We start from the raw sequence: 20,227 nt of genomic DNA, 5'->3' as shown, positions 1-20,227 counted from the left end.
TTCCCTGATTGCAAGTGATGTTGAACATTTTTTCATATGTCTGTTGGCCATTTGCATTTCCTCTTCAGAGAAGTTTCTTTTTAGCTCTTCTGCCCATTTTTTGACTGGATTATTTTCTTTGTTGTTGCTGAGTCTCATCAGCTCTTTGCAGATTTTTGTGATCAGTCCTTTATCATTAGTGTTGGGTGCAAAAATGTTCTCCCAGTTGGTGGGGTTTCTCTTTGTTTTTGTTATTGTCTCTTTTGCTGTGCAGAAGCTCTTTAATTTGATGTAAATACATCTTTTCTCTTAAGGTATGATATGACTCTGAAGGCAATTTAGTGAGTGTTATATTTTGCCCTAAAAATGGGGATTTGATTCTGGTTTCTTTAACAGAAAATTGAGAAAGTTATATATTGGAATTTCTTAGAAAAGAATATTGCTATTCCACTAAGAGTCAATATGAGGAATCTGGTTGGTACATAATACATTTTTCATGTATTTGATAATGGAAAGTAGCCACCTGTCCCCTCCTTTATATACTGAGTAAAGTTGGGCATATATTTGGATTTTGACTTTTAACTTTAGTACAAGTTCAAAGTTATCCAAATTCCTAAAATATGAAGTTAGTAGATGGCAAAGATGATTTCGAGAATTCATGTGGAGCAGCAAGGTCAACATACATAAATGTGAAGAAGCAGAATAGAGATAGGGAAAGGAACTGGTTTTATTCAGTTGCAAAGAACATGAAAGATAATATTTCTTATTCTCCTTCCAAATTCTATCAAACAAATACAAAGTACTCTTGGGGCATTGCTGATATTGGTGACTATTCATTCACCAAGGAGTCAAATTAAGATGGCTCTAACTTCTGCTTTCAACAGTTCACAGCACTTCTGCTTACATTAAACTAGAAAAGCTGCTGTCGCTGCTGCATCAACCTCTTTCAACCATGTATTGAAGAATCAAAAGATAAGACAATCAATTAGTTCTATTTCTCTCAATTTCTGAGAACACTATCTCAGCTGAGACAAAAATAATAAAATGATGCCATTTGTTCATGTATGCAGTTAGTCAAAAGAAAAGAAGTTATTTTCCACCTTATGTATTGTTCCTGGTAGCTTTTTCTGGGATCCTGTAAAAGTGAGCTAACAGACAAAGGAAATTAATAATTTAACTGATTATTTCATCTGCATTTATACCTAATAACATGAACTAATGTTTATTAAGGACCTACAATACTATACAAAAAGTATGCTAAATATATGTATTACCTCACTTAACCTCTATGACAATTTATGAGCAATCATTATTAAAACTTCCATTTCTAAATGAAGCTTGTAAGAGCTGTGAAGGGTAAGTGATTGTCTGAGGTCAACCACTTAGTAAGTAACAGAGTCAACCTTCAAACCCAAAAAGGGTTGTGCTGGAGCCTGCCTTTTGAACCCTAGGATTTTATTCTTTTCCTAATACACATTACTACAAAAGTTTTCTTTGCAGATTATTCACAAAAATAGACATTCACAGTGACAGAAATATGTTCTAACTATCTTCACCTTTCTCCAGGTTAAAACCTGAAAGATTTTCATTTTCTTGCATGTGGAGGTCCACTTTTCCCAGCACCATTTACTGAACAAACTGTCCATGTTCCATTGCATATTCCTTGCTCCTTTGGAACACAGACAGTTTGTTCAATAAATCATGCTGGGAAAACTGGACCTCCACATGCAAAAAAATGAAACTAGACCACTAACTCTCACTGTGCACAAAAATCAACTCAAAATGGATAAAAGAACTGGACATAGACCTGAAACCATAAAATATATAGAAGAAAATACAGGGAAAACACTGCAGGACATACATCGCAATAACATCTTCAAAGACTCATCACCCAAAGCAGTGATAGTGAAGGCAAAGATAAACACCAGGGATTATATCCAACTGAAAAGCTCTGTACAGCCAAAGAGACATTAACCAAAACAGAGAGACAGCCCACTGATTGGGAAAAAAATCTTTGCACTCCATTCAACTGATAAGAGACCGATCACAAAGATATACAAAGAACGCACCCTCGCACCCTCGGCTCAACAAAAACAAAATAAACAATCCAGTCAAGAAATGGGGAGAAGAACTTAAAAGACATTTCTCCAAAGAGGAAATGCAAATGGCCAACAGGCATATGAAAAAATGTTCAACATCCCTTATAATCAGGGAAATGCAAATCAAAACCACACTGAGATACCATGTTACACCAGTAAGAATGGTACATATCAAAAAAAAAAAAAACAAAAACAACAAGCAACAACAAATTTGGCAAGGATGTAGTGAAAAAGGAACTCTCCTACATTGCTGGTGGGAGTGCAAACTGGTTCAACTACTATGGAAAGCTGTCTGGAGGTTCCTCAGTCTACTAAAAATGAAGCTACCATATGACCCAGCAATTCCACTACTAGGGATCTACCCAAAGGACACAAAAACATTGATTCAAAAGAACACCTGTACACCAATGTTTATGGCAGCACTATTTACAATAGGTAAAACCTGAAAACAACCCAAATGCCCAAAAATAGATGACTGGATCAAGAAGATGTGGTATATATACATAATGGAATATTATTCAGCAATCAAAAAAGATAAACTCATGCCATTTGCAGCAACATGGAAGGAGCTAGAAAGAATTATGCTCAGTGAAATAAGCCAGAAGGAAAAAGAAAAATATCGGATGGTTTCACTTATAACAGGAATACAGGGGAACCAAATAAGACATCAGTGTAAAAAAAAAATAACAGTACAAAACACAACAAAGCAAAAACAGACAATTACAAATCAGAGACATACTGCAAGGGAAGATGAGGGAGAGGGATCAGAGGGAGGAAGGGAAGCGAACAGGAGACTGTGGTGATGGTGCAGGGGTGCTTTGGGGAAGGAAATTCTATGGGGACTCAACCTGAATGGGTAGGGGGAAGCAAATATTGTTCAAAAAAATAAATAAATAAAAATTAATAGATAAAGCACAAAAACCTGAAAGATGCTAGATAACAAACAAAAATCTTAATCCAATTACAAAATTACAGCCAATTTTATACCAAGCATATGATTAAAAAAATACTAGGGTTGATAATTATATAGTTGGTAATTATTTGCTAGCAGGATCATGGTGCAAGAAAAATGTAAGATTTTCCTACTGAGTTGCCTCAATATATTTGTATCCAGTTTCACTACATTACTCTAAGAGCAATGTTGCCTGATGATCTAGTTATAACATAATTTGTGAATCCTTATTACAGGCTGCATTCTGAGAATCTGTATCTCAATGAATCTCATAAGCAAAATACTTGCTTAAATAGATGTTAATCCAGATCACTTGTCAAATGACTAATGAAAATGTAATTTCAAAATATACAGAGTTCTGCTTAGATGTTTGTCCTCCAATGTAGACCATTAAGCAAGAAATAAAGAGAAAATTTACCAGAGACTGCCATCATTCAACATGTATATTAGAATTAAAAGATGAAAATGTCCTCATTTTGTAGGTACAAATGCAGGAAAACATACAAGAATAAATTAGATCACTGTTTATGCACAAGAAAATTGATCTCATATGGGAGAACTATGAGACTTTGAAGTATTATATGAAAAGAATCTACCAAATCCTTGCCCTACAGTTGTGACATATATACGATTGCAAACACATGATTACTATTTGTGGACTCTACTATTTGCAGCTACTGGATTCATCATAGTGCTTGCAGATATTAGAGTCCTCTGCTGGAGGATATTTACTAGCCAAGTTTATATTCAATGTATCAAGCATCAGTTGATAATTTCTACTGATATATTTATCATTATACAGAAAATGAATCAATTTATTTGATAAGTTACTGTAGAATAACAAGTTATGTTATTTCTATTTACAGACTAGAGTTACTGCGTAATGTGATCTTAGTCATTTGGCCATATTCTGAAAAGCACTCAGATTACAGCAATGATCCTTCAAAGATGCAGGTTACAAAAAACTGTACTCACTGTGCTATCGATCATTAGTGCATGTGTTAGAATGATCTCAGGGATTTATATTTTGTTACACTGCCTACCTGTCACCTATTGGCAAGGGAGGGGGGCAGTACTGTGTTGCATCACTCCATGATCCGGTCTGAGAAAGTATTAAACCAAATTTCAAACATTACCAGTTACAGTGCCACAGAGAAAGAGAGAATATTTAAGGATGTTAGAGTGAACATAGTTGCCTAGATAGTCATCACTTTCATTCACAACTCACTGCACCCCCACACCTACACCAAGCATGACAAATGTGTAATTGCACTTTGCAACAGAAAGACAGAGACCGGAAAAGTTTTGGTTAACTGTATTAATGACCACCACAATTAGGAAACAGAATTATCAGAGTTGTAAAACTCAAGTTTAGCAATATGGTATTGTTTCCTTTCCATTTCCCTTAGAAAATATAGGCGACTCCATAATACAATGGATAAAGATCCAAATGATTATCTACCCCAAGATACAGTTGCATAGCTACAGAAATATCCTACATATAGTAGTAGGTTGACTATTAAAATAAAGAAGAAAAACAAATCCATTCACATAATAGACAAAAATCTATACTATAGGAACATCATAGAATCAGGGGTGAACTACCTGCTTTTTCCTCGCAATTGAAAGAACCAGAAAATTATAGACCAAGCAATATTGGTTGGGGTACGTTACTTATGTCCAAAAAAATTATAATGACTCCATACAACCAATAAAATAAACATACTATAAATATTAAGTTCAAATCACACATCAGCTTTATCAACAATATCTGCAAATTATGCATAATCAGCAGTGTACTTCGGTCCTTCTGCCTGCTCTGCTCCCCGCTCTGGCTCTGGTGAATTCTCTCACCCTCCCGTGCTTCTGGCTGTACCCAGTGCATGTGTAAACAAAACAAACAAACAAACAAATAAACAAATAAATAAACATGCCTCTATAAAAAAAAAAAAATAAAAAAAAAAAATGACAAGAATTACCTTAAGCTTGTATTCAATGGCACTGATTACTATTAGGTTAGATATATGAAAAATGTTCATCATCACTTCTTATTAGGGAAATGCAAATCAAAATCACAGTGAGATATCATCCAACACTTGTGAGAATGGTTTAAAAAAATCTACTAACAGCAGATCTTAGCAAGTATCTGGAGAAAGAGGAACCCTTATACAAGATTGGTAGGAATGTGAATTGATGAAGCCATTTTGGAAAGTGGTATGGATCATCTAGTTCACCTAGTCTCATCAGCCTAAGAGTCCAGGCTATTCATCAACTGTAGTATGTGATTTAAAGTTGAAGGAATTTAAGGAGTCAAAAGCATACTGAAGATTTTGTAATGAAATATTCTGTTTGAAATTTGAAAATCTGCTTGAATTCTATAATTAATTTTCCCTGTGAGTGAGGGCTACCATTTTAGAGTCTTCTCAAGAGAATTAAAAAATTGTCATGTGATGATCTTAAAATTGGTATGAACAGTCCAAAGTTGAATTATACTGTGTTGCCTTTAGAAAAATAAATTTAAAAATTATCCCACAGCTAATTTTATATCTCTATTTCCTTTAAAAAACTGCTTTAAAAAGACATTTGAGAGTCTGGCAAGATGGTGGCAGAGTGAAGACAGTAGACTCACCTCCTCCGCAGGTTCACAAACAAATCATAACAAAACAAATCAACACCCCTGAAAGCTTGACTACTGCACACATCAGGAGAATGCTGAGCAGAATTGGCAGGAAAAACTGTAGTTAAACTGTATTTTGAGCAATACTAGGGCATACAACCCACAGAGAAAGGAGTGGCTGTTATATGGAGCAGCCATGCTGTTAACTCAAGGGCACACACGCACCAGCAGTTAAAAAAAAAACAAAAAAAAAAAACTAGGCACACTGTATTGGAGAAAGGGACACCCAAATTGGCCTGCATGAAAGAGGGTGCACCACTGGAGGACTACTGCAGTAAGGATACAGAGTGCTTGAGTTTGAGACTCCTATACTAGAACAGTTGGAGCCTGAACCTGTGGGAGAGAATATAAGAACACCTGTGTCTCCTTATAGACAATACTATTATTTGCATCCTGAGGCTGTGATATGTGAAACACCTGCCTTATGCTTACCCAGGTCCAAGACAAAGACAACTAAATACTTACACGAATCAGAGTTGAGCACCTGGATCTTAATAACAGGAACAAGCACCCCAGACTACGACTAAATATTCAAAAAGCAAAGTGAATAATTAATGGCTTGTTACTTTATCTCAAGTATAGTAATCACTCAATACCACATCAATTTTTCAACACTGGCATGAGAATATATAAGACATTTTGGCCAAAGATTTGACATAGGGAAAGGATTAATATGATCACAACCACAAAATTTGGGTAGCCACAGCGCTATAGGAAGTTTGAACACTTGATCCTCACTAGACACTCAGTCATATGGTGTCTAGTGAAACTGAGCCCAACACTGACCCAGCACATCCTGGGTTAATCTATACACCCCAACAAAGCCTCAGACTGTCAATCCTCTGGACACACATTAACCTCCCTTTCTGTTTGTGTACCAAAGAATGCGCAGCTGTGAGATAAGGACTAATTTGTTCTTCAGGAAATCAGTAAGCCTTTACACAGATGATGAAACCCAGGCTATTTAGTTAAATTGGTCATGGCTCCTGTGTGTCTACAAATGCACAACAAATTCCAGAACCAACACCCTCCCTAAATAACTCCCATAGCCTCCCTGCTTCTCTGGAATGAAAGCCTCCCTATAAAAAACCAATAGCCCCTTGGTTAGGGTAGTATACTTGAGGATTACCTCCCACAATCCTGATCAGTACTTTCCAGATATTACATTTTTCCCTTTCTTTAAACACTTGGTGTTCAGTATTTGATTTTCTACTGTGTGCTGAGCATATGAACCAGCTGTTAATGGCAGCTGGTCCTTCCTATCTATTATTACCCCTTGCTGGCACCAGCACCCTGGTCATTTCAATAGGTACAAAAGCATTTAAACAAGCTGGGCAAAAAACCTAGCAGGGGTATAATGCCAATTTATCAAAGTAAGAAAAGGCAACTCCCTTTTACTATCCATAGAAACTACAAAAGAAGAGAAAGCGAAACATACCACAATTTCTGGAGGAAAAGAAACCTGAAAAAAGTCTCAATCCAGTACAACTGTGGAATATGTCTGATGAGGAGTTCAAGATAGCAGTTATAACCATGCTTGCCAAGTTAATGAAAAAAAAAATCAGTGAGCTTGAAAGTACAGTGGCAGAGAACACACAAATAGAACAAAAGAGAAACAATAATTTCAAAAAAATGCAAACAGTGTAAGGAGGTTCTGTAATAACCTAAAGAGAAATGTCATCTGTATCATGGGTGTTCCATAAGAAGAAAAGAAAGGCACAGTAATATTAAAGAAATAATTGCTGAGATCATATGTGTGTGTGTGTGTGTGTGTATGTGTATGTGGTAAATCCTAAAGACTCCACACTAAAAAGCGACTAGAAACAATACATGAATAGAGCAAAGTGGCAGGTTACAAAATCAACATACAAAATCCTGTTACAGTTTTAGATGCAGTGAATGAGAAGAAAAAGAAATTAAGAAAATAATTCCATTAACAACTGCTTCAAAATGAAACAAATACCTAGGAATTACCTAACCAAGGAGGTGAAAGACTTAACAATGAAAATCACAAGATGTAGTTAACAATTTAGATCATGCCATAGAAGATGGAAAGACATCCCATGCTCATGGACGGGGAGAATCAATATAGTTAAAATAACTGTTCTACAAATAGCTATATATAAACCTAATGTATTCCCATCAAAATACTAGTGTCCAAAAAATTGAATGTAAAATATTAAAATTTATAAGGAATCAAAAAGGCCTCAAATAGCTAAAGCAATCCTGAAAAGAAATGGAGGCACTCCATTACCTGACTTTAAACAGTAATTAAAACAATGCGATATTAGGGTCTCCCTGGTGGCTTAGCGGTTGAGCGCTGGGTTGCGAAGCTGCCCGCAGTCTCTACAGCACTGGTTCGATCCCCGGCCACCAGGTGAGGGTTCCACATGGCGTGCAGACCTCTCCTGCCGCCCACTGCTCCCCTCAGCAGTGTACTTCGTCAGTCTGTCTGCTCTGCTCTCTCCTCTGCCTCTGGTGAATTCTCTCACCCTCTCACGCTTCTGACTGTACCAGTGCTTGTATAAATAAATAAATAAATATTTTTTTTTAAAAAAAGTGATATTAGAATAAAAAGAGAACAGGGATCAATAGAATAAAATCAAAATCCCAGAAATAAATCCATATTTATTTTATCCAAGTAAATGTCAACACTTAATTCATGATAAAGGAGCCAGAACCATACAGCAGGGAAAGGAAAGTTGCTTTACAAATGGTGCCAGGAAAACTGGATGGATACATGCAAAAGAATGAAGTTGGATTACTCTCTTAACTCCACATACAAAAATAAACTCTAAATGAATTGGAGACTTAGCTATATGACCTGCAATGTAAATATGTAGAAGACAACATTGACAATCCATTTTTTAAAATCAATGATAAGGATGTTTTTGGAGACTTGACCTCTATGGCAAAGGAAATAAAAGCAAAAATGTACAGTTGGGATGACTTCAAATTAAAAAGTTTCTACATAGTGACAGAAAATATAAGTAGACTTTAAAAAAGGCAACATATTGGGGCCTCCCTGGTGGTGCAAGGGGTTAAGATGCAACCTATGAAGCTTACCGCAGCCACTGCAGCACGAGTTCGATCCCTGGCCAGAGATCAACTCACATGGTGCAGCAGGCCTCTCCCGACTAGCCTGCTGCTCCCCTCAGCAGTGTATTTCAGTCAGTTTGTCTGTTCTGTTCCCCTCTGTCTCTGGTGAATCCTCTCAGCCCTCGCACCTCTGCCTGTACCCCCGTACTGTATGCATAAATAAATAAATCTTTAAAAACAAAAAGGCAACTTATTGAACACTTCACAGTGACAAGATATACAAAACAATTTAACAATTAAAAATTAATAATCCAATTAGTAAATGGGCAGTAGAGCTAAAAAGGCAATTTATCAGAGAAGATATCAAGAAGACCAATAGATACTTTTAATAAGAGAGATACAGGTTAAAACTACAATGAGGTATTATCTCACCCCATGAAAACTACACATATTAAAAAGACCCCAACAACAAGTGCTGGAAAGGATACAGAAAAAGAGGAACCCTAATGCACTATTGATGGGAACTCAATCAGGTGCAGCCACTTTGGAAAATGATCAGGATTTATCTTAAAAAAAAAAAACTAAAAATGGAAATACCATATGACTCATAAATCCCAATCTTGAGTGTTTATCTGAAGAATATGAAACTATCAACTCAAAAGTTTATGTGCCCTACAATGTTTACTACAGCATTATTTACAATCTCTAGGATCTGGAAATAACCTGAATGTCCAGTGACAGCAGATTAGATCAAGATGTGGTTATATACACATAATAGAACACTATTCAGCCATAAGGAAAGATACAAAGTTGCCATTTATAACAAAATGGAAGGAATTTGGGCAACTGCACATAATAAAGCAGGTCAGAATGACAAAGACAAAATATTTGACATTTACATAAGTAGATGATTCTAGCTGACACTAACAAATTGAGAATTTTGACATTAAGAAGGATAGGAAGGGTCAAAGGGATATAAGGAATGGTTTAAAAAACAGGAATATTGAGTATAAATAGTACATGCTACTTTATTTATATAATATAAAGTTAAATAACCATATATTTTAGGGTTGGAGACAAAAGTGATCATAATTTTAAAAAAATGGAAGAAGAATAAATTGCAATGTTACTGTACCTACCTTAAATGTGATACTGTAATGTCCAACAAACGTTGCACCTATCCATGATTGTGAACGGGGATCACCCAAGAATTCTATGTGATATTCTTCAACATTTCCATCCAGGTCATAGGTCACATATTTCCCTTTAAAAGGATCAGGGCATAGTATCCCTGGCCAACTTTGAAAAGAAAATATCTTTAATTATTTTGAAGCTTTAAAACAGGTAGACAATACATTTGTCACAATAATGTTAAACTCTCTCCTTTGCATTTTAGTAACTTTTTAAAAAACAAACATATTCATATTTGTATCATTTACAAGTAGGATGTTCATTTAATACAAATAATCAGTTATATCTTTGTAGATACAGAAAGCTTTGAAAAACTCACAAGTTTAAGATATACATAAGCTATAAGAAAGAACTGCAAGACAGGGCCTCCCCTGGTGGCTCAGCAGTTGAGCGCTGGGCTGCAAAGCTGCCCGTCAGCCTCTGCAGCGCTGGTTTGTTCCCCTGCCGCTGGCGAGGGTCCCACAAAAAAAAAAAAAAAAGAACTGCAAGACAAAAGAATGATCTCCAGGGTCAATAAGTGACATTTAAGTATCACTGATAGGAAAGATACAAGGAAAAAAAACTTATTAGAATCATGGCGGATCGAATCAACTCGAATCAATCTGAATGCTTAATTACTAAAATGTTAACCCATGACAAGACTTCTGACAGGGTAGGAAAGGGCTGGCATATCCAGAGGCAGGACAGCCAATGGAGCACCGGTAGATCAGATTGCAATAATCTACAGATTATAATCATGGTGGGAAAAGTGGAAATAGGGCCCAGCAGTTCTATGCTATCTGCTACTTTGACAGGTGACCAAACTGTGTAGAATTCTCAATAGTAGAAATAAAATGGATTTTTACAGAGAAGAAAAAATCTTCAGTGATACGTTTTTTCTAGTCATAAAACTACAGAAATTCCTTGATATGTTTTATTTTTCCATTTGGCAAAAATATACTATATATATTGACTAAGTTCTAAATATTTTACTAATCTCTCTAGAATCTGACCTACTATTGCAGAGAATAAAGCAGGAAGAAGGGAGGTAGCAAATAAGGTCACAAAGCTATGACTAAGGACACTGGGAATCTGGCAGAATTTTATAGATCAAAATCCAAAATATGTGTATCTAATATGCCCAAACATTAAAAAATATGTACAACTGTCAACAACTGTAACAGTTTGCAACATTGAAGAGTGACAGTGAGGTTCCAATTAGGAGATCCAGAATAGTTCTGCCTTCTACTAAACAAAATGCCTCAAACAGCTGTCTAGGGTTCTTAGTAACTCTGGCTGCTCACCATTCAAAGGAACACACACTTTACACCTTTTGACAAAGTAAACTATTGTAAAGTGTCATTGTTATGTATGGAATTGTGTTCCCATCCCCCAAACTTATCTGTTGAAGTCCTATACCCCAGTAACTCAGACTATGCCTCTATTTGAAGATAGGGTCTTTAAGGAAGTAATTAAGTTAAAGGCAGGCCCTAATCTCTTATGATAAGAGATTAGACACACAGAGACACAGAGGCAAGACCACATGAAGTCACAAAGAGAGACACTATCTGTAAGACAGGGAGAGGCCTCAGAAGAAGTCAACTCTGCTGATACCTTGATCTCAAGGCTTTTAGTCCACAAAACTGTAAGAACAAAAAAAATTTCTGTTGTTTTTAAGCTACCCCAATCTGGGATATTTTGTTATGGCTGCTCTAGCAAAATAATTAACTATAGACATGTTAAGATAACTGGTAAAATTGAGAAGTAGAAAGAATGACACAAAAATATTTTGACACAAAAATATTTTTCTCCTCATTTAGGTAATTATTTAGAAACTAGGCAAAGTATTCAGATAATTTTAAAAACTAAAAGAAGCCATGATATAAAGAATATGAAATCATGAAAATATAAAATCCATAAATTGCTTGAATTTATATATTATTAATCTTTTATTCAATTATCAGTTGATATTAAAAGTCATAAATATAGAAATGCTTCTATCCTAATGAACCATTAAAAAGTTTTTACATGATAAACAAAAAAACTAATAAAAATATTTCATGCTTAGTATTAAAAAACGTGATTCCAGAAAAGTTGCCAAGTCCCAAGTATAGCTGCCAGGAAGTGATGGCGTGAGTGCACTAGTCCCTAGGGATGGTGGAGCAGGGGTCTGAGAATGGAGCAGGGGTCTGATTGCTCCCTAGATGCTGAGCATAGTCCTATGGTTCCTGGACCTCTCTTGTTAGGGGAAAGGGAGAAGAGGGCAGTCTTATATCATCTTGTATCATTGACTCATACTACCTGGAACCCCAAACAACAAATTCTTTAGATGAATTGGAAGTTACAACAGAAAATTAAATTGGGGTTCAGACCTAAATGAGGAAGACTATGTGGTTATTTTCAGCTTCCCATCACAGTATCATTACTATTTGGTGACTCTTATTGGTCTGTACAGTAATATTAAGTGGAGTTTATCATTTAAACCTACATTGGAAATATACATTCTGAAGGAATTCACTAAAGTAAAAAACTTCAATAGGCAAACATCTAAGAATGAGTGGCAGTTGCAAAGGAGACCAATTTATTGGAAATCTTCAATCTGAATAACAACTATTTAAAAGTATCAAAACCATAATTGTTAAATTTTATTTCTTTAAACCTTTGTATAATATATGGAGCTCATGTTTAATACAAGGCAATTTGCACCTCCCAGCAATTTTAAAAAGGATTATTGCCAAGCAACATCAAATTATATGTAGCACCTGCTCTGTTCAGCACAAAACAGTCTTAGGATTTCTAACACTTAATGCATGAAAGAGAGATTTTGTGGTTATTATGTATAAGATGTGTGTCTACTTTTCAGACATAAATACTAATATAACTACTTTTTACATCAAATCTATTGGGCCCAAGAGTATTACATTTAAATTATTACTCTATAAAATATAAATAATGATAGAGATGGTGCCTAAAAAAAATTTCATGCCAATAAAAAAGTTCTGTTCTTCATTTAAAACATATTATACTGTAGAAAATATTGATGCTGATTTAGATGAATTATGAAAAGTACTGTCAAATATTCAAATAACTGGAGCACTTTAGTGTTTCTTCAGGCAGTGCAGAGGAATTGTCTGACTCCTAATCTGTATATCCCAGCTAAAAAGGAATATATGAAACAGCAGGAAAAGCTGAGCAGAGGCAATAGATACAGAAAACATGATTACTTCTCTCCAGCTGCTGCATCCATCATCTTCTCTGACTTGTTATGATTGAAGAAGCTGATGTCCATTTTTTACCCTCACTCTGACCTCAATTTGAGTTCCAAACTGTCAATGGTGATAGCACATTGTGCACTTATACATCTCGATTTTTCACTTGCATATTGAGAAATTCTGAAATGTTATGTAGGGTATTAAAGATGGAAAGACAGAGTAGAAGTATGTCAATGGAATGGCATTGGAATTATGAGGAAAGCATAAAATCGATTTTAGAATCTGTGGGTGCTGAAAGGTAAAATGTATGAATACAATACGGTCAAATAAATACCAGGTGTTGAAATCTACTGGGGAAGTAAGGGGATTTTTGGCAAAAAAGTAACTTCAAAGGAAAGGCAAAAATATCATGAAGAAACAGATGTCTTACATGTTTTCTAGCCAGTGGTTTAACAAGATAGTGTACTGCTATGGCACTCAATACATACTGAAGCTTAAGCATGATTTCAGTTGCCATGGATTTATCCCCAGTGAGAAGCACATGACTGATGCTTTCAAATTTTAGTTTGGGTGTTTAAAAGGGAATCAGAATTTACTTGGGCTTTATTCTTTGCCTGTGGAAAACAAAATACATGAGTGGGAATCATCACCAATAACTAAAGATTATAGTTCCAAGAAATCACTGGAAAGGACCCAAGAGCAGAGACTGACGGTAAGACAAGTTTTCCATCCACATATACATTTTAAATATATTGTTTAAGAAACAAAATGCAATAATCGAATAATAGTTTAAATAAAAAATTACCTAGGAGGAACTTAATTTACAAATTTAAATACTATATTTAAAAAGTATTGCTTTTTAGTATTACTAAAGTATTATTAAAAAGGAAATTTATATACCATATCTAAAAAGGCATATTTTATTATCAAACTGTTTGGATTACAGTATGTTAATGCAAATAAATGTTCTTTAAATTAATTTTCATATTCATGAGAAAGCTTTGTAAAATGCGTATTCCTAAAACATACATAGGCATTAGCGCCAGCACCTCAGAGAGCCTCTCTTATGCCCGGAGAGGTCTCCCCAGAGTTCTCTGTCTTACTCTTTTGCTATTCAATAAACTCTGACTCCTTTCCTGCCCTCACTGCTGTCTGTGGAGCCCTCTTTTCAATACTGATCAGAGGGTCTCAAGAACCATTCCCTACCCAGGGAATCAGGTAAGGCTGAGTGGAGAACTTGGACTTCCACTCTGACCTGGTAGGAACCAAGAGGTATCTATCCACCCTCAAATCCTTCTAGTGAGGCAGCAGAAACAGCCTACTAAAATATATTTTTAAAAAATACAAAAGGTAAAAAGTTAAAGGTTTGGTAAATAAATAGAAGATATAAAGAACCAAATGTAAATATCTGAACTAAAAACACAATAATCAAAAAAAAGTTTAACGAGTCTCAACAGCAGAATGATTACGACAAATCATCAATGAACTTACTGATAGGACAATAGAAATGATCCATCTGAACAACAGAAAGAAAAGCGACTGAAAAAAAAAAATATTTTGACTGTTTTTCCTTTCCTCAAAGAAAAAAAATTCTCATTTTATGTGTGCACACAAGAAGAATCATAGTAGAATCAAATATTAAGTCATTATGATAAAAATGAAAAATATCCCTATATGAAAAGTTAAAGTATGCCAGAAGGCATCCCCTTAAAAGAGGTCGGAGCTGTATCTGAGATATCAAGTTGAGCTAAGATAAATAAAGAAAATATGTAGATCATGGGGGAAAAAATAAATTAGAATTAGAATTAGAAAAAGCTGAAAAATAGATAATCGGAGAAAATGAAAATCTGAAAAGAATGAAGGTAAAGCTCAGGGAAGAATTTTTAATTTTTTCAATAAAGACTAAACTGGAAGGAACACAAGAAAAACACAAGCCCAACTGGTAGTAACTTCAGAAATAATAAAAGGAAAAGGAAAACAATTAAATTAAAATATACAAAAACAGCTGACAAAAAATATTATCAAAGATAACCAAAAATGATCCATCTTAAGTGATAAAAGAAGTCCCAAAATGAGAAAATCAAAACAGGTTAAATTGTTTATGACTTTTAAATTTTTAATTAAAAAAAACCCTCTCATTTGTATACTAAAAGTACACACTGCATAATGGTAGAAATCAACCCCAAAGGGGAAATACTGAGATATATTATAATAAACATACAAAAATTTAAAAAGAAAATGTCTTTTAGACAACTAGGCAACAACTACAAAGTATGCATTCTTTCCAAAATAGACCATGATGGGCCATAAAATAAGACTTTATGAAACTGACTATAATAAATTCAAATTAGAAGCTAAAAAGAAATTTAAAAATACCCCCAAATTTTGTAATTTCAAGTACACTTTTAATAGCCCATTTCAAAGAGGAAATCACCAACAATATTAGTGAATATTTCAAACAGAATGATTATAAAACAAAGCATACCAAAATTTGTAGGCTATTGCTAAAGTAGTGCTTAGAGAGGAATGCACTGCTTTAATTACTTACATCAAGAAGAACAAGGATTTGAAGCAGCTAAATTTCCAATTTTAGAAACCAGAAATATAACTAAACCTAATTAAATGGAGAAAAGAATGAGGTCCGGGGCCTCCCTGGTGGCGCAGCGATTGAGCAGTGGGCTGCGAAGTTGCCTGCAGCCTCTGCACCAAAGGTTTGATCCCCAGCCACCACAAGGGTCCCACATGGCGCGCAGACCTCTCCTGCTGTGCCCATTGCTCCCCTCAGCAGTGTACTTCATCAGTCTGCCTGCTCTGCTCCCCACTCTGGTGAATTCTCTCACCCTCCCGCACTTCTGACTGTATCCAGTGCTTGTATAAATAAATAAATAAATCTTAATTTAAAAAAAAAAAAATGAGGTCTGAAGTCAATAATTAAGAAATTAGACAAACAGAGAAATGCTGATTCTTTGAAAGTTTTTAAGATTTAAAACTCAGCAAGACTATACAACAGTTTATTACAAAATAACAAAAATCTTACCTTGGCCAATTCTGTAGTTTTACCAAAACCAGGCTTCCAAGAGGGAGCTGTGAATAGACAATCTTAAATCCACTCTGATGAAACTGAGACTCTTCAGGAAAGTCTTCTTCAGAGATAGAACACTCATTATATCTTGAATCAGTGTTCATGAAGCAGTACCAAGGTTCATTGTGATCAACTTTTCCTGCATCCTCACTTGACAACAATCTCCATTTCAGACAACTTTCATCCTCACACTGAACCCACACTTTGTTCACATACATGTTGTTTTCCACTGAGGAATCCATTGCAGTGTTATAATATTCTATTATTTTCTTACCATCCCAAATTTTCTTTTCCACAAATGCATTAAATCTGGAAAATAAAAGAATAAGGATTCAAGAATATAAGTAGGGAGAGTTCAAATGAAAATACAAGAAATAACTCCTTGAAACATTATATGCCCACTTTCTATTCTATAAACACTGTACACATTTAACATGTTATGATTAGACCTACCCAGAAACAAAAGAACAAAAAAAAAAGTATCAATCAATCCAGGCTTAAAATGATGCAAAATTAAAAATATTAAAAGTATGAAAGAGCAGAAGAGTAGTAGAGGTAAATTACAATGCTATTAATCTACTACATTACACATATCTGGTAGTCAATATTTTTTGTCTAAGCCTTATTGAAATGTTTACTATGAGCCAGGTATTATTCCCAGTGCCTTAAGCACACCGTTTGTATAATCTTCCCAACAACCTAAGTATACTAGATCATTTTTAGAGAGAAAACTGAGGCTGAGAAAAATAACTTGCTTAAGTACTCAAAGATAGTATATGGGAAAGCTGAAATTGTCTGCACTGAAATGCAGACAATTTGGTTCCAAGTTCTGTGATCTTACCAACTAGGCAGATCTTACTGCCTCTAGGATAGAGAGAGATAGAGAGAGATAGAGACAGAGATAGAGATACTGCATGACTTCATGATCATTTTCCTAAATCTACAGAAATCAAATGCAAGAATATATTTTACCATATGAAAATTTGAAATTTGTATCAAATAATTAAAGGAATCTTTTGTTTATATAAGTTTGCCTTTTATCCATTATTTCATTCAAGTGATTTGGAAAACCTTTCTTAGAGCTTTTTCATTATGAAAATTTTAGACATATTAAAAGTTAGAAAGGCATAGTTTATCCCCCCAACTTTCACCTTCAAATTCAGTTATGTGTATACTAAATCATAATTAGTAATTAATTTAACTAATAAAAATAAAAAAATTAATGATTAGCAACTTATTTTGCAAATTAAAACCTATTTTAAATGGCAGACTACAATATACTATATTTGTAAGTTAATAAATATCACTATTAAAGTAAAAATCACTGTTCACAGAAGCAGTGGGTTAATCATATATTTGGAACTCTCTTGTTACATACCTTCCCAGAGCCACAAAAAACTGCTTGAAAAAAAAAATCTGTCAACATACTTCAATAACCATAGTTCACAGTTTTTGACCTCTTAATCACACTCATGCGAATGAATCTATAGAAAATAATTTGAGGTCAACCTACAAATACAAAGACCAAAAATATATTCATGATAGCACTGTTTATCATATTGTTTCTTTTATTTCATCATATTATAATGTACTGAGTGGAATTTAAATAGGATTTATAGATTATATTATCTAGATGGAACTAGTCTTCATAAAATATTTCTACAATGAAACAACATATTGAAGATAATTTATTAATGCAAATAATTAGAGAGTAAAAAATATGAAAGAATTATCTGTCACTCAATACCTAGGATTTTGTTCGTCTTGCAACCATCAGGCTGTGATAAAGGAGAAAGCACTCAAAGTTTATGGCAGCACATCACGGAAAGCTTAGGAAAATCCACTATGATAGCCTATTATAAAATGTTAAGGGGATTAAAAGATTACTTTTAAATGGTAGATAAAGTTTTTAGATATTCTTCGGAAGTTGGGTTTCATAGTGGATAATACTGAGAAGATAAATTAACACTAAGAAAATGTCATTATTACTTAAATAGTGATACTCATTCTCAATTGCATCTAACTTAAACCTCTTGGTATTTCAGATTTGACACAGTTTATCCAAGCTAATAGAATTTATAATACAGATTATAACATACTTATTCTTTTCAAGCCAGATTCTCATTATTTCTATTATTTTTTTCTCCAACACTTTGTTGGTTTTCAAAATTACCGTCACATACAGAAGATGCAAGTTAAGAGGAGAAAAAGAATGCGGTCAGGAGAGTGCTAGAGTCTCTGAAGGAAATCCTATAAAATTATGTCTAAATAGTCCGCACTTCAATTTATAAAAATACTGACAAGTGCAAACCTATGCTAACCATAAGATTTGCTTTAGCCAATTCTGCATTCAATTTTATTTCAAAACGTAGCTAATATACAGATCCAGAGAACTGAGAAAATTTAAAAATTAAGTTTGGAAAATAACATAGAATGACAATTCTCCATCTCAAGTTGTTTCCTTCACACCAACATTCCAAATAATTTTGACATTGTTACCTGTAAGTTCCTCAAGCACTCAGAACTTGGACGAACTTGATTTTTTTTCCTTCAAAATGGTTTTAATCCCCATTACTCTTACTTAGGCTCAAATGTCTCCCAGGGTCACATTTGAAGATACCTATTTCCTCATGTTTTCAATTTAAATAGCCTACTAGCCATTAGTCTAATTTCTCTGCCCACATTCTTTCAATTCACTAATATCAAGTCAACTGTATAACCCCTTAAAAATATCACTTTCCATTGCCAACATAATTGAAAATAAGTTCCCCACTTCTGTATTTGAAATCTCTACAATATAACTCTGTAGTGTAGTGGTCAAGAGCATGAGTTTTATGACTGGCAGAACTAGATTAAGAGCTAAGAACATCATGTTAATTACCGAATGGCTTTGTGCAAAATCTTTTCATCTGGAAAGTGGCAATAACACTAGCACGTACCTTATGGTCTAAAAGTTTCATATAATGAGGCATATAAGCAATGTAGCATGATGCACAGCACAGCACAGCACACAGCAGGTGCTTATTAAATGGCTGTTAGTACTCTTCTATTAGTATTTCAAGCTATCAATTTAAATTATTTGATATTTGTCAAACACATCCAGTGTGTTCTGTCTTTGCTCACGTTTACCTTCCTATTCTTTCATAATGCACAAATTGCCTACTTCAACAGTCCACCTCAAATACCACATCTTTCAAGATGTCTTCCTGGATATAGCCAAGCAGTAGCAATTTCACCTTGCTTGACCTTTAAATTCTCTTAACTTCCAGTATTTACAACAGTCTGCCTCATATCATAGTACTAAACACTACCTACTTTGCAGTGGTGGGAAACTAGACTGTAAGCTTTCTGAGGGCAGGGACATTATTTTTGTATCTCAGCAAAAATGAGTTGATGATGGAAACATTGTTCTCTGTGTATTGACCCACAAATGTCTAAATTGTGTTTGACCTCCAGTAATTTTCCATATGACTGCCCTAATTTTGTTCCATTTTGCCTATATTTCTTTGGAACATCCATAACTAGATAAATATCCTAACAGATGGGAAATGAATTAGTGAACACATTTTTATTTATAGCAACACATTACAAAGCATTATTAGTAAAATTAAAGAGACCACCAATGTCTACAGAACCCCACTAAACAGTTCTAAACAACATAAAACAGTACAAATATTATAGGTATTTATAGAACTAAGGAGAAATTCATGAGCTAAAGAAAATAAGAAAAGTCCATGTGGATTGTATATAATTCTCCCAAGATTTCTGTATGAAATCATGACTGTTATTTTAAAATGTTATGGCAGAGTCTTAAAAAAATTAGATCAGTTCTTCTATAGAAATATTACATAGTTTTATTGTACAACAGAACAAAGGTCTTTAAGATGGAATATAGCCAATATGAATTATTGTGAAGCATCAATTTTTATTATAATGTATATGTATTTTGTGACTGATGTATCCCAGATGGTAAAGTTACAACATAGCCAAGGAGTTCTATATAATATCAGAATTTAA

At 34.4% G+C, this 20,227-nt stretch overlaps 1 protein-coding gene across 1 annotated transcript in view; it reads right to left on the bottom strand.

The window, feature by feature from the left end:
* The window catches only part of ZCWPW2 (zinc finger CW-type and PWWP domain containing 2), a 90,662-nt gene that overhangs the window by 54,878 nt on the left and 15,557 nt on the right, over positions 1–20,227 (bottom strand). The window contains exons 3-4 of the mRNA XM_054699019.1: positions 16,166–16,519; positions 9,886–10,045 (exon numbers count right to left, since the gene is read on the bottom strand). Of these exons, the coding sequence (XP_054554994.1) occupies positions 9,886–10,045; positions 16,166–16,519 (514 nt within the window). The remainder of the gene's footprint in view (positions 1–9,885; positions 10,046–16,165; positions 16,520–20,227) is intronic.

This window comes from Talpa occidentalis, unplaced genomic scaffold (assembly GCF_014898055.3).
Source record: "Talpa occidentalis isolate TD23 unplaced genomic scaffold, MPIMG_talOcc4v2.1 talOcc4.10, whole genome shotgun sequence".
Classification (NCBI taxonomy): Eukaryota; Metazoa; Chordata; class Mammalia; order Eulipotyphla; family Talpidae; genus Talpa; species Talpa occidentalis.
Note: the sequence above shows the minus strand (reverse complement) of the source record. Positions and strands in the feature narration are given on the sequence as shown.